The 26,139-nt window shown below is 43.5% G+C and overlaps 1 protein-coding gene across 2 annotated transcripts in view; it reads right to left on the bottom strand.

Annotated features, from left to right (window-relative positions):
• PELI1 (pellino E3 ubiquitin protein ligase 1) overlaps nt 1–25,714 on the bottom strand; it is a 69,804-nt gene extending 44,090 nt beyond the window's left edge. Inside the window, exon 1 of one of the 2 annotated variants that reach the window (XM_083175778.1) lies at nt 25,069–25,714. In XM_083175778.1, the coding sequence (XP_083031904.1) occupies nt 25,069–25,079 (11 nt within the window). In that variant the 5' untranslated portion in view covers nt 25,080–25,714. Of the gene's footprint in view, nt 1–2,765; nt 3,548–25,068 lie in introns of those variants that run through there. The other variant, XM_083175779.1, reaches the window with a different exon arrangement.
• Between the last annotated feature and the right edge of the window lie 425 nt (nt 25,715–26,139).

Raw genomic sequence — 26,139 nt, 5'->3', positions numbered from 1 at the left:
AAACGTACTAGAGCCAACTATATGTATTTGTAAACTATATGAAAAACAAAGCAATCATTTTAATATAAAAAAAAGAGAGAGAAGCTTATACCCCAAACAGCATATTAATTGTACATTACAAAAAAAAAAAAAATTCCCTTCTCTATATAGGCTCATTATATTTTTGGTGTTCCATGTACAAAATTTTACAGGTAAAAGTCACATAATATTAAGTTGCTGTGTGCTGAGCGATCTTGCTGAGCTATCCAGCATCGCACAGAATGCTCAGCAAAGTGCTACATGTGTAGGCCCCTTTAAAAACATGAAAACCAGATTTAGACACTTTAATGCCAAAAAGGGATGGATCTAGGAGTATGGATCTGTAGTACAAGGATAAGATTGAAACATTGCGCTGGATACACATTTTTATCGATCCACGGCACCGCCGATATGGTTAACTATATTAGCGGTGCCGCAGGAGAATGATTTCATGCATACACGCTGTTCAATATCATTTGTGACATTGGTCAGTGACATCACCCAGGGGCAGGGTGTGTGGTATGCGCCTCCAACAGTGGGGATCTTGACAGTCAGTATCCCGAGGTCGGGATCCCCACTGCCGGTGCTCCGACAGGGGGCGAGTGCAAAGAAGCTCCTTGCGGGCTCACTGCTTGCATCGCACTGTGGCCCCGGTGGCTCGCTACAGGTTCTATTCTCCCTCTATGGGGGTTGTGGACCCCCACAAGGGAGAATAGACCCTGTGACTCAGGATCCCCTCTGTCGGACCCCAACGTCGGGATACTGACTGTCAGGATCCCCCCTGTCGGAGCGTCATCCGGCACCCGGGGGAGGGGGGCATTAATGACATGCAGGAGCGTGCATAGTTAACCATGGGTATGGTATAACTTACCAACAATTGGGATTCCAATGGTCGTTTCTCCAGCATCAGAATCCTGACTGTCAGGAGACCAAGAGGGGGGCAAGCGCATTCAAGCCCCTTGCGGGCTCACCACCTATTCTATTCTCTTTCTATGGGGGTCATGGACACCCATGATGGAAAGCAGCCCGTGCAAGTCGGGATTCTGTCAGACTCCTGACAAGTCAGAATTCTGATGTCTGTCGGAATATCAACTGCCCGTAAGTCATCCGGCACCTGTTAACCATATAGTGGGTATACACTGAGCAATTTGAACTGTATGGATGGTGTAATGGTTAGCATTACTGCCTCACAGCGCTGAGGTCATGGTTTCAATTCCCACCGTGGCTCTAACTGTGCGGAGTTTGTATATTCTCCCCGTACATGCGTGGGGTTCCTCCGGGTTTCCACCCACAATCCAAGAATATACTGGTAGGCTAATTGGCTCCCCACAAATTAACCCTAGAATGTCTGTGTGTGCATGTACATGTGGTAGGGAATATAGATTGTAAGCTCCACTGGGAAACTGTTAATAAATAATCATTACTGATATCAATATCATCCATATAATTACGGATATAACATCCAGTGTGTAACATGCTTTAAATAGAAGGATCTTTGTTGACCTTAAAATTAAAACACAACAATAACAATTTTGAGCAACACTACTCTACTTTTGTATTTCCTAATCACCACAGGAATAAGTGTGACCTACAAAAGAACATCAGTCTTTAAAATTAAATTTAGTGACAACACAGGTTCCCAAATATTTGCTGGGTATGTAATTAAATATCAGGAAACCTATAAGCTGGGTATTAACAATGGGAAGGAAGCCTCCAACACACTGGAAAAGGAAGACCGTAGTAAAATGAAATGATAGGGGAGGGCTACGTCCATAAAATCTCGAAAGGCAGGATCCCAAGGCAACAGCCTTCATGACAAAGACTTGTGGTGCTGCCAAGGAAGACAGATGCAAGCCCCTCCGGAGGGGGCATAGTGGGACATGGAATTAATCGACAAAGCAGAAACAAACCCTTTATCTGCCAGGAAGCAGCAATGTGTGACAGGCCTCCTCTTTATTCTGTACCCACAATATGAGTAAGCTTTAATGAATTGAGCATTTCGGAAAAATGATGATACTCAGAATAACCAACAGGCTCCCCCAGCCCAGACAAGTCACTGGACGTGCAGATACAGCACACAAATGATTCAGAGCGTAACCTTTGTATGAGAGATCTCCTGAGACAACGAGCTGCAAATACATATTGGATTTGGACCACAGTGACATCAGGAAAGAATACCACACGCCAGATCATAACCATGCGGTGCCACAGAAGGAAACAGAGCTGCAAATGTGCAAACATACCCACTGCATTGTCTGTGCTGATAGCCACTGGTCACCTATAATACAGCATGGTGTCAAAACAGTACATACTGTAGTCTTCTCATCTGCCAGTGTGTATGTGTGTGTATATATAGTGCATGTGCACTGTAAGACCATTGCTGGCCCAGCCATGGATGTAATGAAGGGTGGCCCCACAAACAAGAGGCCCTCACATGGACATCCATCAGCCTAATACGAGACACAGATGGATCATCTCAAGGTGACCAGGACTCAGGGGCCACCTCCACCCCAAATGTGCAGGGGCCACAGGGCGTCACTCCCCAGGCACAGCAGCTTGCAGAGATCACACGAAGCAGCTTAGAACAATACCTGGTCCCTAATGGGGTAAGATGTGGGGGTGGCCCTGTGGGGGTAAGTGGCCCGGTCAGAGACTGGGTGCGTGCATCAAAACATGATAGGCAGAAGGATGGACCCTCACCCCCTCCTGCCCCCACCCCTAAAGAGGGGTTACTCGCCATTACTTACAGTGCGATGGAGCTGAGTGTATCGACCCTTTCTCTCTGTGGCTGACAGTACAAGTCCCCGACCCGGTGCTGTCACGATCGCGATGGAAGCTGCTCCGTGTTCCTTCTCAGGGATAAGAATTGTAATGGTTATAGTAATGCCAGCGACAAATATGGCGGCGTCCTCCCCACCACAGGACCAGGCAGGAGACGGTGGGGCGCACTGAGCTCGGTTCCGGCTGTTACACTTCCACCACCAGTGGCAGCAACAGCGGCGGAGATACTGTATTTCTGCTGCTGCAAGAGGTAGAGAGAATCGCTCACCGGTGACATCAGCACGCACGGCCATAAACACAGAAGCGGACACGACGTACGTCCGGAGCAAAGCATCACGGGACATGTAGTTCTGTCACCACAGCAGCAGCAGCAGCGCTGTGTCCCAACCTTAAGGTGCTCAGCCCCATACAGATTTATCTTCAGATCTGGCTGGTTGGAACAAAAATCTAGTAATATATGAATAGCAGTACTGATATAACATCAGTATCAGTATGTGTGGGCTTTGGATGTAATAAATCTTTATTTTTCTTGGGTGTCAGTGTGTTTTTTAACTATTTCTGTTACTGTGGAACTACAAGTTCATACCCTCCAACATCTGGAGGGACGAAATCGGTGCACATTCGGAAAGGGGGCGTGGACAAATGGGAGTGTTCAGTGGAAAAGGGAGGTGTGGCCAAATCCCCTTTCCGAAGGTGTATTGGTGTCATTTAAGAAGATCATATACCCGGGGCCCCAGGTCATACTTGCCAACTTTTCATCTCCCCTTTGCGGGGGAGACCAGGGAGAGGGCAGCTAATTAGGGGGCGTGGGAGCTCTCAAATGTAATTTGGATAGCTCTGCCCATGAACCTGCCCCATTTACGGCACAAAAATGGGGCGTGGTCATGGGCGGAGCTATCTAAATTACATTTTTAGATGGTACCGTAGTACTGTTTAAAAGAAGGAACCCTATTAAAGAAAAAATGGGAGCAGAGGGAGAGAAGCAGGAGGGAGGCACAAAGCAGCCAGCCGCTATATTACCATCTCATCTGCGGCGCTGCCTTCTGCTGCTTGTGCCGCTCCCTCTGCTGCTCCTGCTCCGATGGCTGCCCCCTGCTGCGCTACCGCTGTAGGCAGTATAGCCACTGCTGACAGATCCCCGGCCGCACAGCCGCGGCGTCTGCCTCGGCACTTTGTAATTAGCGCATGCGCAGTCACTTTTTTTTTTTTTTGCCAGTCGGGCTAAAAAACCGGGAGGATACCTCACATTACCGGGAGACCGGGAGGAAGGAGCAAAAAACGGGATACTCCCGCTAAATGCGGGAGGGTCGGCAACCCTGCCCCAGGTATCATAGTAGCACTCACCCTGCTTTCTGTGCCCCCCGGGGCCTCCTCGTCCTCAGCCACCCGCCCATAAGCTCAAATACGGTATCAGGGGGCGCCCCTGTGCACTGTGGGCCTGGGGTGCACTGGCTTTGCAATCCCCTGGGAACGGAGAGGAGGTGCAGGGGTTCCAGGGAGAAATCTCTAATCAAGGTGAGGACTGGAGTCCGGCTGAGGCCCCCTGCAGTGCAACCTGGGAAATGTAGTCTAAGCCTCATACTACACAAAGGGCAGTTGGCAGGTGAAGACTACATTTCCCAGAGTTCCAGAAGCCACCTCAGAAATCGGTACATTCGGTACAGTTAGATTTAGCCGGTACAGACCATTTAAAAACGGTACTGTACCGGCTAAATCGGTACAGTTGGAGGGTATGCAAGTTCCAGCGGGCCCCTTAATGCCCCGCATGCTGGGACTTGTGGATCTTCAAGTCCCAGCATGTGGGGGAGGCTTGTTGGGACTCATAGTTCCACAGTATTAGACAATAGTTTATAATTCTATTTTTTACACTTTAATCAGTCCAGTACCCAAGGCACAGGGGTACCAGGGACAGCACCAGGCCTCAGCCTGAGCAGGTAAGTTCTGGAGGGGGGGACCCCTTTGTTAGGCCCCCCCCCCCAGGACCCCTGCCCAGGCTGACTGGTCGGTAGGGATGAATGCTTTGGCCGGGGAGACTTGTATAAAAAGTCTCCCCAGGCTGTGGCATTACCCTGCTGGCTGGTTGGGCCTGTGGCTGGTTCTTAAAATACGGGGGACCCTTTTAATTTTATCCCCTGTATTTTGAGGGGCCTGAGGCTGGTTTTAAAAAGTCAGCGGAGCCCTTATTTCATTGGTTTTCTGATTTTTTAAAACCAGCTCCGGCTCTTTGAGACTGATGTTGGTTACGGCCGTGGGGGGAACCCCACACCATTTTTATTTACAGTGAACCTAAAGAAGTGTAGATGAATCCCTCGTCGCTAATACTAAGGTCGCCTGCTAGGAGCAAAAGGGATAATTCCTTTATAGCCCCAGTATTGAATGCAGAAAAAAATTGGTTATTACTCCCAGCTTGGCGCCCTGTTTACAGACATATAAAAAAAAAAAAAAAAGGGTGAATGTGAATACTCTCCTTTTCTTTTTCTTTCTCTTTTCACGTTGGTTCTTCCTGTTTCTTTCTTCTTACTTTAGATAGTCCTCGTGGATAATATGAAATTAAAAAACATGAAAGCATCCAATGTGTGAAAAATGTTTGTATACTATTCAAAGTTGATATTTATTCTGTGTGCATATCACGGGAGCGTACATCAACTCACTATTGGTAAGCTGAGACACACATATCTGGGTTTCTTTAACAACGGGATACTTTAACAACGGGATATCGTACCCCTACTCACGATGAAACGTAGATTTCCAAGCACATAAAGGTATCTTTCTGATATTTTTCTCATAAAAAAATCGATTTATTAAATTACAAACTCCAAGATGAATACATAAAAGATACACTATTAGTCAGACTCAAACTGGATGGCAGTGGTGCAGTGCAGTCTACACACAAAATTTTCAGAATTCCGGACCTGAAAAACGTATGGACAAGCAGGCACCCACTTACCTTCCTGTCTTGAATTCTGATGTGTAAGTGTCCAATATAAAAGCAAATGAAAAAGCACTAATCCAGGCACAACATGTTTCGAGACTAAAGTCTCTTCTTCAGGTCCCTGGATAGTGCTGTAGATGACATCCGTTTAAGTACCTTCAGATAGTCCAACTTCCGGTCCGCTACTTCCGGTTTCGGAAGCACCTCAATCTTCCATATACTCTAGTAAAACGCTGTTGTCAAAAATAGATATATTGCACATCTATCCCCGCTCCTTGGTGGCTCAACGTTCCTGTATCCCAGGACAGTTTGACAAGCCTTTACAATGGTATGCCGCACGAGCGGTAACGGGACTTCCGCCCGCTGGACGTCACTTCCGCCGGGTTAAGCCGCGTGTATCTGGCGTCCCTCTGACTCCCGCGATTTTCTTTGCGTGCGCTCCGTGACTGTCAACCAATGTGGGCTGTACTAACACCTCCGTTTGAGCTAACACTTCAAACCAATGTTCCGGGGTTTCTTCTTAGTATTGTGCATTGAGCTTCCCATTTTTTTCCCCTTCCACCTCCTCCACCTTTCGTATATATGGGTTTAGAGTTCTTTGATGGTATTTAGAAAACTTCCCACATAAGTCCCCTTACAGTATTCAGTCTATATCTACAATAAACAGATAAAAGGAGGTTAGGATCCGTGCAAACGTGGGCATAAAGTCAAACATAAAACATTTACATAAAATGACATATGAATGTTATAAAAATTCAATAATGGTTTCAAAAAATTTCTGAAACATCCAGCCATCGACATTTCATCTTGAATAGATAACATAAGCTCCGTAAAAAGTGGGTAAAAACATTTATGTGACTAGATTGAGAAAATATTTTGGATAATATCTCCCTGCAAGGAATGATTTTATGCTCAAAGAAACCATTTTAATTCAAAGTCCTGGTTCAGACCTAAAGGAGTAAGAGTTTTAAACTTAAAGATCAGCTTCATTTCTGTCCTGGCCAATGTCTGCTCGACATTTCTATTTCTCCAGTTTCCTATAATCTTTTGTATCCCTAGGAATCTTTTTATCGATTTAGTTGAACACTGATGTTGGACTTTAAAATGGTGTGAAAGATGATGAGAATCTAAACCTTTCTTGATATTTCGTAAGTGCTCAGAAATTCTTACTTTGAGCGGTCGGGTGGTCCTTCCGATATAGAATAACCCACACTGGCATTCAACTGCGTATATAACATTCGAAGTATCACAGGTGATAAAGTCCTTTATTTTGAAGGATGTGTTGTTGATGGTAAGTTCTGTGGTTTTGGATGTTTCAACTAAAACGCTTCTACATCCCAGGCACGAACCGCACCTGTGGAATCCCTTCGTGCGTATTGAATTCCTTTTTTCTTCCGGCTAACTACTTCTGACCAAATGATTTTTCAAATTTAAGGATTTTCTATAAATAAATTTTGGTCGATCCGGAATCAAGTTTTTTAAGACCGGATCTTCTTGTAGGAGATGCCAGTGTTTCCTCACCACTTTTTCGAAGTCTTTATGATTTTTATCATATTGAGTAAAAAAGGCAAACTGAAAGGAATTGATGTCACTATCCTTTTTGATTTTTGTTTTATTTCTGAGTAAGGTTTTCCGATCTTTTTGTTGTATATCCTCTATCGTTTGATTAATGTCCTCCTCACGGTATCCTTTACTCAGAAATTCATCTTTCAATTTCTCATTCTGAATTTTTAAAATTTCAGGGTCGCTACAATTTCTTTTTAAACGTAAAAATTGGCTTTTTGGTACACCCTTCAGCCATGGGAGGTGATGCTGACTATCGGATGGGATAAAGGTATTGACGTCTGTGGCTTTGTGGAATGTTCTGGTGTGCACTACCCCTTCTTTGATATAGATTGTTAGATCAAGAAAGTTCACTTCCTCTTTACTCAGGGTGAATAAAAATCTAATGTTATGCACATTCTGACTTAGGGATTCTGTGAATTCTCGTAATTCTCCTTCATCCCCCTCCTAAATCAATAGCACGTCATCTATGTATCGACTCCATTTAAGAAGTTTCCCATTCCATGCCGTACTCTCATATATGAAGTCTTCCTCCCAGCGAGCCATAAATAAATTGGCATAGCTAGGGGCAAATTTCAACCCCATAGCTGTGCCTCTTAATTGTAGGAAGTATTTACCCTCAAAATAAAAGTAATTGTTATGCAAAATAAAAGAAATGGCGTCTAAGATGAAGTCTTTCTTCGCTGCTGGGTACTCTGATTTTTCCAAGAAAAAACTGGTGGCTTGCAGCCCATCTTCATGAGATATGCATGTATAAAGCGAGGTAACATCGCCAGTACCCCACCACTTGCACTCATTCCATGTGACATCTTGTATTGATCTCAAGATATCCCCAGTGTCTTTCGTATATGATAGTGTTTGTATCACTAGAGGTTGAAGGTAAGAATCTACCAGCGCCGACAGATTGGACGTCAAAGAGCTACTACCAGCAATGATGGGTCGGCCTGGCGGTTTCTCTGTGTTTTTGTGGAGTTTCGGCAAAATATATATTGTAGGTATCACCTCTTCTTCAATTTTCACATAGTCGTACTCCTTTTTTGTGATGCCATTATTAAGTAGATGTTTTTCAATTAATTTATGGAATTCTCCTTTGATTCTGACAGAGGGATCTTGATTAAGTTTCCGATAAGTATCTTGATCATCAAGCTGCCTATTAATTTCTTCCACATATTGCTGTCTGTCCAGAATGGCTATCCCTCCCCCCTTGTCACACGGTTTAATAACAATGTTCTTATCTTTTCCAAGTGACTCAAGGGCATCTTTTTCTTTTTTTGATAGGTTGTCACGATTATGGGCATAAACATTCTTCCGATTACCAATTTTCTCCAGATCAGTAGTTACCAATTTATTAAAAGTTTCTATAAAATTTCCTCTTATATGCATTGGATAGAACTTAGATTTTTTCCGGATTTTATTATTCTTCTGTTCTTGTTCATCATCTTCTGAGGCATCTTGTGTCGGTTTGGCTTCCTTCATGGCAAAAAACTTTTTTAAGGTTAATTGACGGGTACATTTTTGGACATCAATAAATTTATCAAAGTGGTCAGAACTTGAGCTCGGAGCATATTTAAGACCTTTATTAAGAACCTTCAATTCTGTTTCTGACAGAATCCGTTTACTAAGGTTGAATACAATATTGGAGGATTGGATATTCTCCTTTAATTGGTTCCTTTTCTTCATCCTTTTTAATTTCAAATGGTTCTTTTTGGAGATTCTACCCCCTCTCCTCCCTCTTTTGTTGCGATTCCAGGGTTGATGGTAAGTAGTTAATTCGACATTTAATAGGCTCTTTTCCTTCTCGTTTCTGATCTTTTTCTTCTTTGGTCTAAAAAATGACTCGATGATGTAGATGGGCATTCTTCCTCTACCCTGGTTGTATGTCGTTGATACTTGTCTCTTTTACTGGATTTTATAGGAGATCTGTCAGAATCAAAGGAGAATTCCATAAATTAATTGAAAAACATCTACTTAATAATGGCATCACAAAAAAGGAGTACGACTATGTGAAAATTGAAGAAGAGGTGATACCTACAATATATATTTTGCCGAAACTCCACAAAAACACAGAGAAACCGCCAGGCTGACCCATCATTGCTGGTAGTAGCTCTTTGACGTCCAATCTGTCGGTGCTGGTAGATTCTTACCTTCAACCTCTAGTGATACAAACACGATCATATACGAAAGACACTGGGGATATCTTGAGATCAATACAAGATGTCACATGGAATGAGTGCAAGTGGTGGGGTACTGGCGATGTTACCTCGCTTTATACATGCATATCTCATGAAGATGGGCTGCAAGCCACCAGTTTTTTCTTGGAAAAATCAGAGTACCCAGCAGCGAAGAAAGACTTCATCTTAGACGCCATTTCTTTTATTTTGCATAACAATTACTTTTATTTTGAGGGTAAATACTTCCTACAATTAAGAGGCACAGCTATGGGGTCGAAATTTGCCCCTAGCTACGCCAATTTATTTATGGCTCGCTGGGAGGAAGACTTCATATATGAGAGTACGGCATGGAATGGGAAACTTCTTAAATGGAGTCGATACATAGATGACGTGCTATTGATTTGGGAGGGGGATGAAGGAGAATTATGAGAATTCACAGAATCCCTAAGTCAGAATGTGCATAACATTAGATTTTTATTCACCCTGAGTAAAGAGGAAGTGAACTTTCTTGATCTAACAATCTATATCAAAGAAGGGGTAGTGCACACCAGAACATTCCACAAAGCCACAGACGTCAATACCTTTATCCCATCCGATAGTCAGCATCACCTCCCATGGCTGAAGGGTGTACCAAAAAGCCAATTTTTACGTTTAAAAAGAAATTGTAGCGACCCTGAAATTTTAAAAATTCAGAATGAGAAATTGAAAGATGAATTTCTGAGTAAAGGATACCGTGAGGAGGACATTAATCAAACGATAGAGGATATACAACAAAAAGATCGGAAAACCTTACTCAGAAATAAAACAAAAATCAGAAAGGATAGTGACATCAATTCCTTTCAGTTTGCCTTTTTTACTCAATATGATAAAAATCATAAAGACTTCGAAAAAGTGGTGAGGAAACACTGGCATCTCCTACAAGAAGATCCGGTCTTAAAAAACTTGATTCCGGATCGACCAAAATTTATTTATAGAAAATCCTTAAATTTGAAAAATCATTTGGTCAGAAGTAGTTTGCCGGAAGAAAAAAGGAATTCAATACGCACGAAGGGATTCCACAGGTGCGGTTCGTGCCTGGGATGTAGAAGCGTTTTAGTTGAAACATCCAAAACCACAGAACTTACCATCAACAACACATCCTTCAAAATAAAGGACTTTATCACCTGTGATACTTCTAATGTTATATACGCAGTTGAATGCCAGTGTGGGTTATTCTATATCGGAAGGACCACCCGACCGCTCAAAGTAAGAATTTCTGAGCACTTACGAAATATCAAGAAAGGTTTAGATTCTCATCATCTTTCACACCATTTTAAAGTCCAACATCAGTGTTCAACTAAATCGATAAAAAGATTCCTAGGGATACAAAAGATTATAGGAAACTGGAGAAATAGAAATGTCGAGCAGACATTGGCCAGGACAGAAATGAAGCTGATCTTTAAGTTTAAAACTCTTACTCCTTTAGGTCTGAACCAGGACTTTGAATTAAAATGGTTTCTTTGAGCATAAAATCATTCCTTGCAGGGAGATATTATGCAAAATATTTTCTCAATCAAGTCACATAAATGTTTTTACCCACTTTTTACGGAGCTTATGTTATCTATTCAAGATGAAATGTCGATGGCTGGATGTTTTAGAAATTTTTTGAAACCATTATTGAATTTTTATAACATTCATATGTCATTTTATGTAAATGTTTTATGTTTGACTTTATGCCCACGTTTGCACGGATCCTAACCTCCTTTTATCTGTTTATTGTAGATATAGACTGAATACTGTAAGGGGACTTATGTGGGAAGTTTTCTAAATACCATCAAAGAACTCTAAACCCATATATACGAAAGGTGGAGGAGGTGGAAGGGGAAAAAAATGGGAAGCTCAATGCACAATACTAAGAACAAACCCCGGAACATTGGTTTGAAGTGTTAGCTCAAACGGAGGTGTTAGGACAGCCCACATTGGTTGACAGTCACGGAGCGCACGCAAAGAAAATCGCGGGAGTCAGAGGGACGCCAGATACACGCGGCTTAACCCGGCGGAAGTGACGTACAGCGGGCGGAAGTCCCGTTACCGCTCGTGCGGCATACCATTGTAAAGGCTTGTCAAACTGTCCTGGGATACAGGAACGTTGAGCCACCAAGGAGCGGGGATAGATGTGCAATATATCTATTTTTGACAACAGCGTTTTACTAGAGTATATGGAAGATTGAGGTGCTTCCGAAACCGGAAGTAGCGGACCGGAAGTTGGACTATCTGAAGGTACTTAAACGGATGTCATCTACAGCACTATCCAGGGACCTGAAGAAGAGACTTTAGTCTCGAAACATGTTGTGCCTGGATTAGTGCTTTTTCATTTGCTTTTATATTGGACACTTACACATCAGAATTCAAGACAGGAAGGTAAGTGGGTGCCTGCTTGTCCATACGTTTTTCAGGTCCGGAATTCTGAAAATTTTGTGTGTAGACTGCACTGCACCACTGCCATCCAGTTTGAGTCTGACTAATAGTGTATCTTTTATGTATTCATCTTGGAGTTTGTAATTTAATAAATCGATTTTTTTATGAGAAAAATATCAGAAAGATACCTTTATGTGCTTGGAAATCTACGTTTCATCGTGAGTAGGGGTACGATATCCCGTTGTTAAAGTATCCCGTTGTTAAAGAAACCCAGATATGTGTGTCTCAGCTTACCAATAGTGAGTTGATGTACGCTCCCGTTATTTACAGTGAAGCCTGCACAGATCTGACTGATTTAAGTCAATTAAAGTCTATTTTCCTATCGTATTTGGCTGGCTATTACGGCTGATTTACGCTAATTAGCGGACGTATATTCAATACGGCCGCTTAGTAAATTAGGAATCACCATTCTTTTGAATGGTGCTTCCTATTCGTATTTAGCGATGGCGTATACATGTGTATTTGTAAATACAAATATGAATGTGCCATAAATACGAATATGTATATTTTTGGCATAGTAAATGCCAAAAATACGAATACGCCTAATAAATGCGTATTTCACTATACAAATACAAATTTTTTAGGCGTATTTGCCTTAGAACATTTCCCCCATAATGCCGACTACTACTGGTCGACAGGGCCAAAAGGTCGACAGTGAAAATGTTGATGTGATCAAAAAGTCGACAGTCGACAAGGTGAAAAAAAACAGAGCTAAGTGTACCACGTCCCCTCGCATGAACAGGTCAGTTTTTACCCCCAAAAATTCATGAAAAACTCATGTTGACCATTTTCATGTCGACCTTTTGACCATGTTGACATTTTGCCAATACACATTTTGACCATGTCGACCTTTTGACCAATAGTTGACCTTTTCACTGTCGACCTAGATCTAATGAGTGCATATCCCCGTGGTTACCCTCTCTGTCCTACAACTCTCTCCAACTGTCTCTGTATTGGTCACAATGATGTTCTGTGTGATACAGTTATAATGATACCAGCCATAACAATAAGCTGCCAGAAATGGGGAAAATTAGGCAGCGAGTGATCACTCAGTTCTCAAAGTTGAGGTGTTGGAGGCATAAAAAAATGGGCAAGCATAAAGGCAGGGTTGCATACCCTTCAGGAATGGCTGGGAGGCTTCCTAAAATCTGGTTCACCTCCCGACCCATGGAGAGGGGGCAAGTCCCCACATTGCCGCCAGTCTTCCCAGGACCCATGGGACCAAATTACACAAGTCCCGTCATTGTAGCCCCACCCACCTCTGTTCAATGCCTGTGGGGGGTGTGGCCATTATGATGCAATCATGCTAGCCACACCCAAACAGCATGTTACCCTCATAGCTTTGCCCCTACCCTTTTCTCGTTACGCCGGCAGCCCTGCCCCCCTGCCACACAGAACTGTCAGCACTCTCCTGCTATCTTTGCTGAAGAAGGGGTGGGAGCCTGCACACCCCCTTACTTCCCTACCCGTGTGTGATACTCACCACAGGGGTTCGCACTGTGGGCAGCACATGCGCATAATTTTGGCCCTAAGGAAGCTCACTGCGAAGCATACGCAGGCTGCTCTCCGTTGTGTGTGAGGCTTCCAGTGTGCACCCGCTTGAAATGTATTTTGTATATGTCTAGCTTAAATTTGAGGGCACTCTGCACTGTCACTGCAGACTGCTTGGACCGCTCAGTCAGACTCATGGCAGCGGTTACCATCCATTCTGGATGAGTGACTGACAGCGGGGCTTAGTAGCGGGTTGCTGCTTGGCAGCAGCATCACAACCACTGCGCCTGACGGCACACGCGGGCAGAACCAGTCCCACCCGCAATATTCTCTAAAGTTTTAGGAGCAATAGATTTCTGTATATCACGAAGTGAAATGAATCCACACCAAGCACTATATCATAAGTGGTAGCTGAGAACACATTGTTGTCCTGCACTAGTGTCTGCTCAGATATTGGAGAGACTCTCCCCTCATAATAACATTTGCTTATTTTGCTGGTAACCCTATCAACACACCTATTACAGGTGATTATCTGAATATTGAAATAGGAGAATTCCAACCTTACACATTTTGATACACTGTTATGGACCCACTGGCATGGATTTACACATGTACTGTAGCATCCCACGGCAACAGTATCAGTGCTGATGATTAATATTCTACTTCATATTATTTGAAATCGTTCAAACTGCTTATCCCCCTCAGAAATAGGCGCACCATAGCAATATTCATATAGTCAAGAAATAGGATGACACTTAAGCCTTGCCACCACAGGATTATTATCCTTTTAAATCATACCTTGTCTCAGCTTAATCAGATACCCTGTCTTTTATATTTCGCAGCATTTTTTACAAAATCTTAATAAAAGTTCATTTTTAAAATTGTTGTTATTATTCTTCAGTGCACCATTAGAGACATTCTTCTTCTTCCTCTTGATTGTACTATGTGCATAATTGTGAGTGCCGCTGTGACTGTATGTTTATTGTGGACCCCGTAAGGAGTTCTGGAAGGCACCTGAGTTTAATGCTGTGAAGATGGAAGTTCTGCCTATCATATGTATATGGACTGGTTTCACCTTGCATGGCAAGCAGGCTGATAGCTGGGTTCCAGCACCCGAATATTGATTAATCTTCATTATATTACGTGCTTCCATCGGGATTTTACCTGTGCACTATGGCTGAATCAATTGGCTTAGTGGATGAGAACATTATGGTGCCAGAAAACATTGTGTTATTAACGCAAGGGCAAATACTTACATTTTCATTATCGGAAGCCGATAACATATTGTTTGAGGAAAAATGGCAGGAGGCTCCATCGCTACCATATAAGGATCTATTGTGGTCAAAACAGAGAGACATGGACTTTTGGTACCACAGTATAACATTGAGTACTATAAAACGAAACATATCCCCAGAGGTTCCTGGGTTCGAAATGCTACCACCATAGGCAGGTTCAACACTGCATTCTGTAATCAGTGGATCACAGTGTTGAACAAATGCAGCCTAGATCTGGTGCTGTTGGTGGTGGAGGAATCTGCAAGAGAGCTGGGGATTGCTCATGACAATATCACTGCTTTTGAGAATTGCATTTACCATTTTTGGGGGCCAACACAACTGTGAACTGTCTAGAGAGACTTGAGACCCAAATGGCTACTTACAAGAAATATCTTATTGCATTCAAAAAGAAGAAAATGGACAAGGTCAATAATGACTACAAGAACAATCAAGTGACTGGCAGACAGAGCGGTGTAAAAGCAAATAAGCCAAAAGAAAACATACAAGATGAGGTGGTCAGAGGACGCAGTCGCGGAAAAGTGGTGCAGCCGCCACTAACCCGGAAGACCTAGGGGTGACATTCTATGGAGTGAGATTTTTTTTTTGTTTAGAGATTTTTTTCGCAAAAATGGCCGAAATCGCATGTTTTTTCATTTTCGCATATTTAATGAGCTGCGAAAATGTGAAAAAGTGCGATTTTGCCCAACAAATTGGACATTCTGGAAATGTGATGGCTGTTTCTCGCAGCACATCGCATCCAGATGTTTTCACATTGAAAAGTATACAAATCGCATGTTTAATGGTATGCGATTTGTATAAATGTGTCTAAAAAAATCAGACCAGGTTCTTATGGGCGAATTAGCCAGAACCCTGCACAGATCATTGAGATCTGTGCATGGTTCTGGTGGAAAAAAAGGGTTAAACAGTTTAAAATAAAAAAAAACTGCGCGGGGTCCCCCGCCAGAGCATAACCAGCCCCGGGCTCATTAAGCCGGTGCTGGTGACATAAAATCACGGTCCCCGACAAATAGGGGTCCCCTTGATTTAATGAAACCAGCACCAGGCTCAAGGTACCCCTTCTTTGGGGGGGTCCCCACTTCCCCAGGACCCCTGCACATGCTGACCAGCCAGGGGGATAATGCTTTGGCCGCGGGACCTTATATAATAAGTGTCCCCCGGCTGTGGCATTACCCTGTTGGCTGGTTGGGTCTGGTGCTGGTTCTTGAAATGCGGGGGACCCCTAGTCATTTTGTCCCCCGTATTTTGGGAACCAGCGCCGTACCTTGAGCCTGGTGCTGGTTTCATTAAATCAAGGGGACCCCTATTTGTCGGGGATCGTGATTTTATGTCACCAGCACCTGCTCAATGAGCCCGGGGCTGGTTATGCTCTGGCGGGGGACCCCGCGCAGTTGTTTTTTTTTTTAAATTCCGATTTCCTGCAAATGTGCGATTTTCAGACCTGAAAATCGCACATTTTCAGGACTAAAGAAATCGCATAAAATCGCACCTAGTCGCACTATTTGGGCCGTTTTTCGCATCTCATAAAATATGCGAAAAACGGCCCAATCTTGCGATTTTCAAAAGTGCGATTAGGTGCGATAAAAATCATGCGTTTTTTACCGCTACACATAGAATGTCACCCCTAATCTTCAATCTCTCCACACATGAACTGATGACTACTGAGATGCAGAGTCTGGGAAGGGGGTTGCCACTTCCTCCCGATAGTATGAAGTGTGAGATTGAAAAATTTAAGCTACAACGCCAACTTAAGCAGCATGACTGTTTCATGGTCATAAAAAATCTGATATGCGCGCTATTGACAGGCCTGATGATATACCACCTCAAGTCCATAAATTGACCAAGCGCAGCACAATTGAACCTGTAACAAATAATGCATCCTTAAAAACATTTGGTCGCATGTTATCATCCTCAACTGTACACTCCAAATGAAGGAAACTCAATGTTAACGAGTTTAAGGCACTTAAATATTTATCATCATATACCGATATAGTAATTCACCCCGCAGATTAGGATGGGCAATTGTAATTCAAAATCTATCAACATATAAAAAGGAAATAGAACAGCAATTGTCAGATTCTGCAGTATACAGACTACTTGATAGAGACCCTACCTTGGTATTCAGTAAAGAAATGTCAAATATATTGAAAACTGCGGTAAATATTGGTTTTAATTTCATTAGAGTTATGCAATGCTCTAATACCAGAGTGCACAGTTGTCCTCTTGCTGTATGCATTGCCCAAGGTCCACAAGAGCCTTGTGGACCCCCCTGGGCGACTTATTATAGAAGCAAGAGGATTACTGTTTCAGGTGGTCTCAACCTATTTGGATAAACTTTTGCAGCATTGTATTGTCAACAGTTTAGGTCATATTAAGGATACAATACGTTTTCTTAATTCCATGCTGTTAATTAAAGATTCACCTCCTGACTGCTTCTTTTATAGTATAGACATTTTAAGCCTATATACTGTTATTCCAAATAATGATGGATTGGCTGCTGTTCGGTCCCTAATTGTTGATAACCCTCTTTACAGCGGACCTCAACCAAGTGTGGTTTTGGAGTTATTAGAGCTTGTCTTAACGCGATATTTCCTGTATCATGGGAGCTTTTACCTCCGAACATTGGGCTGTGCAATGGGGTCCAATGTGACCCCATCGTACGCCTACATCTACATGACGGTTGAGGAGTGTAATATTTTTTTCCACAATATTATGTCATATCATAATGTTTTCACTCGACATTGATGACATTTTTGGCAGGGTTCCAAGCAGCAGTTCATTCAATTTATGGCGGCTCATAATAAAACTGATAATCCAATTAAGTTTATTTTTTCCCTTTAATGCCAAAACCATACATTTTTTGGATGTTGAAGTATCCATTATTAAAGGTAAATTAGTGACATCACTTTGTGCATGCAAAAACAATCTGTAGTGAGACGGATGCTGCCGAGCGTCACATTGATACCATGATTAATACATTTGAAACACGGGGCTAGGATCACCAGTTACTTTTTAAATTTAACCCCTTCCCGACATTTGACGTACATGTACGTCATGGTCGGGAAGTACTTCCCGACATTTGACGTACATGTACGTCATGACTTCTAACTGTCACTGCGTCTAGAGACGCAGTGACAGTTAGGTGATGTCTGCTGTCCCTGACAGCAGACATCCCCCCTCGCCGCCCAGGGGGGGCAGGGGTGCCCCCCCCGGTCGGCGATCGCTGTGATTGGCTGTTCAAATCTGAACAGCCATTCACAGCGTTTCCTGTGTTACCGGCGGCTAAGCCGCTCGGTAACACAGGGATCGGTGGTGATCGGTGCTGTCAAGTACAGCACCGATCACCACCGATGTGCAGCCCCCCCCTCGAACCCGCCGGGCACTCACCCGGCAGCAGCAGCAGCACCCCCGGCTCCCCCGGAGCGTCTGGAGCGCACGCAGCGCTGCCCTCCTCCCCCCTCCCCCCCGCAGCAGCAGCAGCAGCATCAAGCTGCAGAAAAAGTAAAAAATTCAATATATGCACTGAAAAAAAAAATATATATATATATATATATATACACACACATATATATATATATATGTGTGTGTATATATATGTATATATATATATATATATATACACACATATATATATATATATATGTGTGTGTGTGTGTGTGTATATACCGCACCGATTACCACCGATCGCCAGCCCCCCCCCCCTCCCACCCGGCAGCCCCCCTCCCTCCCACCCACCCGGCTGCCGCAGCGCCAGCACCCCTCCCACCCCCCCGCCAGCCGCAGCGCCAGCCCCCCTCCCAAAGCTGGTGACTAAAATGGGGTCACTTGTGGGGGGGTTCCACTGTATTGGTGCTTCGGGGGTCTTGCTAATGCGACATAGCACCCACCATTCATTCCACCACCAAAAATCACTCCTTCCCTTCTGAGTCCTGCCATGCACCCAACTGGTATTTTTTGGTCACACGTGAGGCATTGCCGTACTCGGGAGAAATTGGGGCACAGATTTTGGGGTGCTTTGTCTCCTTCATTCCTTGTGAAAATAAAAAATTTTGAGCCAGAACTGCATTTTTCTGTAAAAAATTACATTTTTTTACACAAAAATGCAGATCTGGCTCAAAATTTTTCATTTTCACAAGGAATGAAGGAGACAAAGCACCCCAAAATCTGTGCCCCAATTTCTCCCGAGTACGGCAATGCCTCATGTGTGACCAAAAAATACCAGTTGGGTGCATGGCAGGACTCAGAAGGGAAGGAGTGATTTTTGGATTTTGCAGCACAGATTCTGGTTGAATGACCCCCGAAACACCCATACAGTGGAACCCCCCCACAAGTGACCCCATTTTGCAAACTACACCCTTCAGGGAATTCATCTAGGGGTATAGTGTACATTTCAAACCCCCCGGGGTTTCACCAATTTTGATACAACTGAGCTGTGAAAATGAAAAATTAATTTTTTTCATTTTCACTGCCCAGTTGTACCACAATTGGTGAAACCCCTGGGGGTTTGAAATGTACACTATACCCCTAGATGAATTCCCTGAAGGGTGTAGTTTGCAAAATGGGGTCACTTGTGGGGGGGTACCTAACTTTTAGCATCTTATGGTGCCTAGAAACCTACATTGTGCCTAAAAAATAATCTCATAAAAAGGAGGCTCCAAAATCAAGTAGGTGCTCCTTCTATTATGAAGCCTGTGGTTTGGTCACCGTGCACACTAGGGCCACATATAGGATATTTATGAAAACCAAAGAATTGGGGGAATCAATTTTTAGTCACATTTCTCTAGTAAAATGTACTGTGTTCCTTAGAAAAATGTATTAAAATTGCAAATCTGCAAAAAAAATGAAATTTTGAAATTTCACCTACACTTTCTTTTAATTCCTGTGAAACACCTAAAGGGTTAACAAACTTCCAAAATGCTGTTTTGAATACTGTGAGGGGTGCAGTTTTTGAAATGGCATCATTTATGGGGGTGTCTCACATACAAGTCACTCAAAGTCACATCATAACTGACCTGGTCCCTAAAAAAATCAGAGTTTGAAATTTTCTTGAAAATTTGAGAATTTGCTATTCATATTTGAAGCCTCCTAGTGTCCAAAAAAATGAAAAGGAGGTTGAAATAATGATTGCAACATAAAGTAGACATATGGTCTTTGTTAGTTATTAACTATTTTGAGTGGTATGTTTATTTGTCTCACAAGCAGAAAATGTGACATTTTGCAAATTGCTAAATTTTCCATTTTTTCACGACATTTTGGTATTTTTCACAAAAAAACACAGACTGTATCAACCCAAATTTACCACTAACTTGAAGTACAATGTGTCACGAGAAAACAATCTCAAAATCACTGGGATAAGTAAAAGCAAAAAAAAGTTATCCCCACTTAAGTGAAACATGTCAGATTTGAAAAAAATGGCTCTGTCAGGAACGCAAAAACTGGCTCTGTCAGGAAGGGGTTAAAGAAGGAGCTATGGCGGTATCCAGAGTTAAGCTTTTGGAGTATAAGCCTAGTAGAACTAAGGAAGATACAAAATTACATGGGTAACACATTATAATGTGCATAGCAACGAGATTCATCAAGTCACTAAAGCTTTATGGCCCATAGTGCAATCTGACCCGTCATTAGGATTAACCAATACTAAGGTCATGCCGTTACACTGGATGAAAGACAATCAGGGATTGGGTCATGCAATTTTTTATCTTCTAGACCAGGCTGTTTTAAATGTATACATTGACCTGTAGATCTTTAGTTGCTGCATCTAGCTTTAATCATCCACGCAGTGGTAACAAAATTGACATCAAACATCGAGTAACATGTCAGACTACGTTTATAGTATACTTAATTACCTGCCCTTTTAGCCTTAGCTATGTAGGGAAAACAGAGAGCATGCGGGAACGAATGACCAATCACAGATCCACCATTAAAATAGCTATGTAGAAGAACCAGTCACCAGCGCCTTGCCCGGCATTTTGTTGAGGTTGGGCATAACTTATCCATGTTACGCCACATACCTCCCAGTTTATGCCAGGGGGATCATGCACCTAAATTACTGCAGTGTGACTCAAGGTGGATCCACCATCTGGGCGCTTTAGCCCCAGGTGGTCTAAATGAGACAGCGAGTCTACAGTGTTTCATTTAATGGTTCATTTATTTGTTTTATTTATTTATTTACAGTTTGTTATATAGCGCAGCATATTCCATTGCACTTTACAATTGGAAACAACAGTGATTAAACAAACTGGGTAGATAAAAACCGACATGGAGGTAGGTGGGCCCTGCTCGCAAGCTTACAATCTATAGGGATAATAGAAAGGATACATAAGGATAGAATTCCATAGCATGGCAGTCCCATCAGATTACTAGACGGTCCTGATGGAATGCAATTAGATATGTATGCTACTGGAGGTTGTGTGGGGGTCCTAATGGTGTCATTTAATTGCCACTTTCTATACAATATCTGGCAAAATAGTATGTTTCTATTTTAGTGTTATCAGTATACTGTAAGTAGTCTATATTGATGTTAGCCACACTGGAGTGTCGACATTGTGTCGATCCTGTGATGTAGATGATGAAGTGTCCTTCTCCTCTGGTATAAAGCGCTGTGTGAATATATGAGATAAGATATTATTGTTCTGATTCTATGTGTATATTGTAATTTATGTATTACGGCATCATGCATATTGTTTTTAACTTCCTGTATGTTTTGTTTACCTTGCTGCAATGTCAATGTGATACTGAGTGTTGAAGTCAACCAAAAGAAAGAAAGAATGCACCAGTTAAGCAAGCCTAATGATGGTGTGCTTAACCGATAGTGACAGCTCTTTGGATCTCATATTGAGAGTAGACAGCAACAGATTCCAAATGCAAATGTCACACCTGGAATCAACTCCAGACCTTTTACCTGCTTAATTGGTGATGAAATACCGAGGGAATAGCCCACACCTGTCCAGGAAATTTGCTTAGTGGGCTATTCTGCGTAGGGAAATCGCATTGCATCGCATGGGCCATTTTAGTGCCGTGCGATGCGATTTTTTAATGTAATTTATTCACTGCTCTGTGTGCCCCAGGGGATCGCATCGCACCACCTGCAATATCGCAACTATCCACGCCACCCCGAAACGTGGCGAGCGCAGCGAGGGGTGGCAGAACGCGATGTCATATAGCGTTATGTTATATAGTGTGGCGAGCGCAGCGCGCCCCACGAGGGGCCGTGGATTACTTTACATGTATTCCGCTGCGCTCGCCACATTTCGGGGTGGACTGGATAGTTGGGGGGGGGGGTGTAAAATCTCTTTTTAGGACATACAATCATATTATTGTATCGCTAATGTAATGGCATCGCACACCCTATAAAATCGCATGCGATCGCATGTGATTTTGCGGGAGGTGCGATGCGATACCCTGGGGAACACAGAGCAGTGAATAAATGACATAAAAAAATTGCATCACACGGCACTAAAATGGCCCATGCGATGCGATTTCCCTACGTTTGCGTACGTAGGAAATCTGGGCGCCAGTGGCGTAACTATAGCCATGGCGGGGAGGCGCTGAGTAACTGTGGGCGCCGGTCTCCGCTGCAGGGCTATGTTACGCTGTGTGTGGCTGGCCGGGACATGTGGGCAGACAGCGCGGCCCCTCCCCTTCCCCTCGCCCTCCCATCCGCCCGCCCTCGTACAGTTAATAACCCCCCTTACCCCTCCTTGTGCCGCCGCCGCATTCCGCAGCGCAGATCTCCTTTAGGCTCCGGACCGTCTCCTCCTGACGTATAGTGCTATTGAAAACTGCCCCTCAGAATATGGCTGCCCCCTAACAGCAGACAGTTTTTGTAGGGATGCTAGAGGAGGCGGCGGCCTCCTCTAGCATCCTTAAAATCTGTCTGCTATTAGGGGGCAGCCATTTTGTGATGGTATTATTTCATTAGCACTGTACGTCAGGAGGAGACGGTCCGGAGCCTGGAGGAGATCTGCGCTGCGGGAATGCGGCGGCGGCAGAGGGGTAAGGGGGGGGGGGGGGGAAATGGGGTGTTTAACTCTACGTGGGCGGTTGGAAGAACTAGGGGGGGGGGCGGCGCCTCCTATAACGGCGGGGGGGCGCAAAAATCCTAGCTACGCCGCTGCTGGGCGCCGTTCTAGGAAGCAAGTACCGTATATTTTTATATATGCTTTGTCATATCCTATATTTTTTTAATCTGGGTTTGCCATTTTGTTCCTTTGTTAAAACAATGAATATCTCTTTCTCACACATGCACAAACACAGAAGGTAGCAGACTAGGTGGGTTTAGGAGCATCATCTGATGACCATCTGATGACCTCACCTTCTCATTGAACTCAGCCTATGCAAAGGGCCCCCTGATGGGTATGGCCACACACTGGGTATGGGTAGATCAGCCCAATACAAATGTAGTGAACAGAGAGGCAGTACAGGCCTATCATGCTGTCATTTAAGAAGTGTTGGATTTTGGATCATTTGGTGACCCCATTAACACCTTTAATGACAGCAGAAACTATGCACTGTACTGTTCTCAGTCCGTTCTCCCTGTCTAACGTTAGCACTAATGCTGATGGCCACAAAATGCAGAGAAGTCGCAGTGACATTAAAGATGATTCACTTTCTTTCAGGAGGAACGTAACAAATGACTTTTATACAACAGGAAAACTGAAAGTATATTATTGGTCAGAAAATGGGCCCAACTGGAAAAGATTCATAACATAATCCTGATTATATTAACTATATATATATAGAGAGAGAGAGAGAGAGAGAGAGAGAGAGAGATAAGAGAGAAGGGGCACTCAGCAGACTGCAATAAAAAGGTCATTAATTCCAACGGTTTTGGGGTTGCCAGGTAGCACCAGAAATGTGCACCCGGCTGTGGGCGTCCCTCGGGTCCAGCTGATAGCTACAATTGCATCCATCATGTCCCGTAGGTAACCTGGCCGGCGGGCGTGCAATGTACCGGCAGCCGGAAGTATTAGCTTTACAGCAGCACTTCCGCCAATCAGCCCAGCACTACACATCACGCCAGTCACAAGATGGCCGCCGGGACCGGGATGCACTGTTAAGCTACCTGAGGGAGGTGCGTTGCTGGGCAACAGAACAAAACAATAACAAATAACAAATGACATATAATAGATTGATCCGTGAACGGAATGCATGAATATGCGGATCAAACAGACTCAATAATGTATCTATATGAAAGCCAATATGTCTCTGTATCAGAAAACAAGAAAATTTCTATCTGATCAAAAACATAAAAAGCACAGATGTATATATATATATACGTTTTTTTAGTGGCTCGGCACTCCAACTCTATATAGCAAATTCCGAGGTGCCCTCTGGATCCAATAGATAACGTGGCTGTAGCAAAGTACAATCAAACAGCGGCACTCGATGGGTTTTTCAAAAACGTGTATTACCACTCTCCAAAGTTTTGGGGACTAGCCCCTTTGTCAAGGTGCAGGAACAACAACATATGAGACAACATGTCTAACTTATATAGAGTGAATTTGTGATCACACACTGTCTGCACATATAGAAAACAGTTAGAACTTACACATAGACGCACTCAGGAAACTGAGATACTACATTTGACTAACATCACTTCAATCTTGCATCATATTGAACACTCCAGAGCTGACCTAGACCCCATGCCCTACACAACGTTTTATATAGACACCTTATAGACATATCAGCCAGTAGCGGCTGTTTTATCTTCACTTCTGACGCAGGCTGAAAAATCATGATGCGATTTTAACAGAAGTTTTAATATCTGCACTGTTTTCATTATTTCACAATGTTTTTTAATGTTCTTTAATGTGAATATTTTAATGTCCCTTTTTGACACTAGGCTCTTCAACACCGCCGGACAGCCGCTTCCGTAGAACCACTTGTACAACATTACAGCTTGCGGTTCAGCTCTATGACGCTGACACGCAGATGAGTGTGAGATCCGACATCTGGCTTCCGCCTTCCGGCCACAGCGGTTTCCGGCAGCGGGCTCCCCGGCGACTGATTGGAGACGCCTCACGGTAAATTCGCCCTATATAAGTTAGTCATGTTGTCGCAATGTTGTTGTTCCTGCACTTTGACAAAGGGGCTAGTCCCCGAAACGTTGGAGAGTGGTAATACACGTTTTTGAAAAACCCCATCGAGTGCCGCTGTTTGATTGTACTTTGCTACAGCCACGCTAAATGTATATATATATATATATATTTATATATTTATTACAACCATCACTAAATAATCCACATTTTATAAGAAGATTTATTCAATGAGTTTCTTCCTATACAGTTGTATAATATCCTAACTTCAAAACAAATTTCAATTTCAATGTAACCCCCCCCCCCCCCCCTTCCCCCAAACTTACAAATACGCCATGTTCTTCAGGATTTCTCTGGATATAACAAAGTGCCGTCTGCTCTTAAATCCTGGACCTGGGTGACCTTGTATAAAGATGATTTGTTATTCCATAGGGTGTGTGCTGTCTCTGTTCAGTTCACTGCAGACCAATGAAATCATGTGTAATACTCAGCACGATGAGATCAGGCTTCTTAAAATACAAACAAAATAGACAACTCCAAAAAGAAAACACAAATCGACAGAGGAAGGGCAAAGGAGAATAGATGTGGTGTAAAGTTCTAGGTAGGTTTAGGTTTCAATTTATATATAATTCAAAGTCTACTCCTGACTGTACTGTAAGCTCCTTGGAGCAGGGCCCTCTTTCCTTCTGTTCTCACAGCCCTCTTCTACCCGCATCTCTTCTCACTTGTGTCCATTAATTTCTGCCAATGACAATTTGCCCCTGGTAAGATGCAGACTACTCAGCTGGGCCCTGTTAAAAAAGAGGTGCAGTCCGGAGGAGGGGTGTGGCCAAGGGAAGGGAATAGCCGCACCCCTGTTTAAAAAAACAATTGCATTTGTGGGTGCCCGACCGTCCAGCAGGTGGGAAACCCGCTCAGGGAGAGAGATGACAAGCTGCTGCTGCAGTTGTCTTTCTCCCCAGATCAGCACACGGCATAGGGCAGCGTGTGCTGAGCAGGGGAAAGAGGCTGTGCTGCGGAAACATCCTGTCATCTCACTCCCCACTGCCCAGCTCCCTACAAGGAGGGAGAGGGAAGCAGGACCCGGGGCCCCAGCAGACCCAGGCACAGGTAAAAAGTCCCCCCCCCCTTCTCGACGCCACTGGTTATACCAAATATTTATCACAGAGTCAGAATTATAGTATAGACAGAGGAATGATTTACACTATCCGCAGATGCCTGAAACCAGTATTTAGGACTGTTCTGATCATGTTGTGGGGGAAGTATGTCAGTAACAAAGTATTCCGGGGACAAAGGAGTTCCGCAACCACATTTCTTATCCAGAAAACAAGAACTTGTGTGTGAGATCCGATGACACGAAGATGACAACATCACCAAATGACTCACAATAGTAACAT

Source organism: Crinia signifera, chromosome 3 (genome assembly GCF_055691185.1).
Source record: "Crinia signifera chromosome 3, ASM5569118v1, whole genome shotgun sequence".
NCBI classification, from domain to species: domain Eukaryota; kingdom Metazoa; phylum Chordata; class Amphibia; order Anura; family Myobatrachidae; genus Crinia; species Crinia signifera.
Note: the sequence above shows the minus strand (reverse complement) of the source record. Positions and strands in the feature narration are given on the sequence as shown.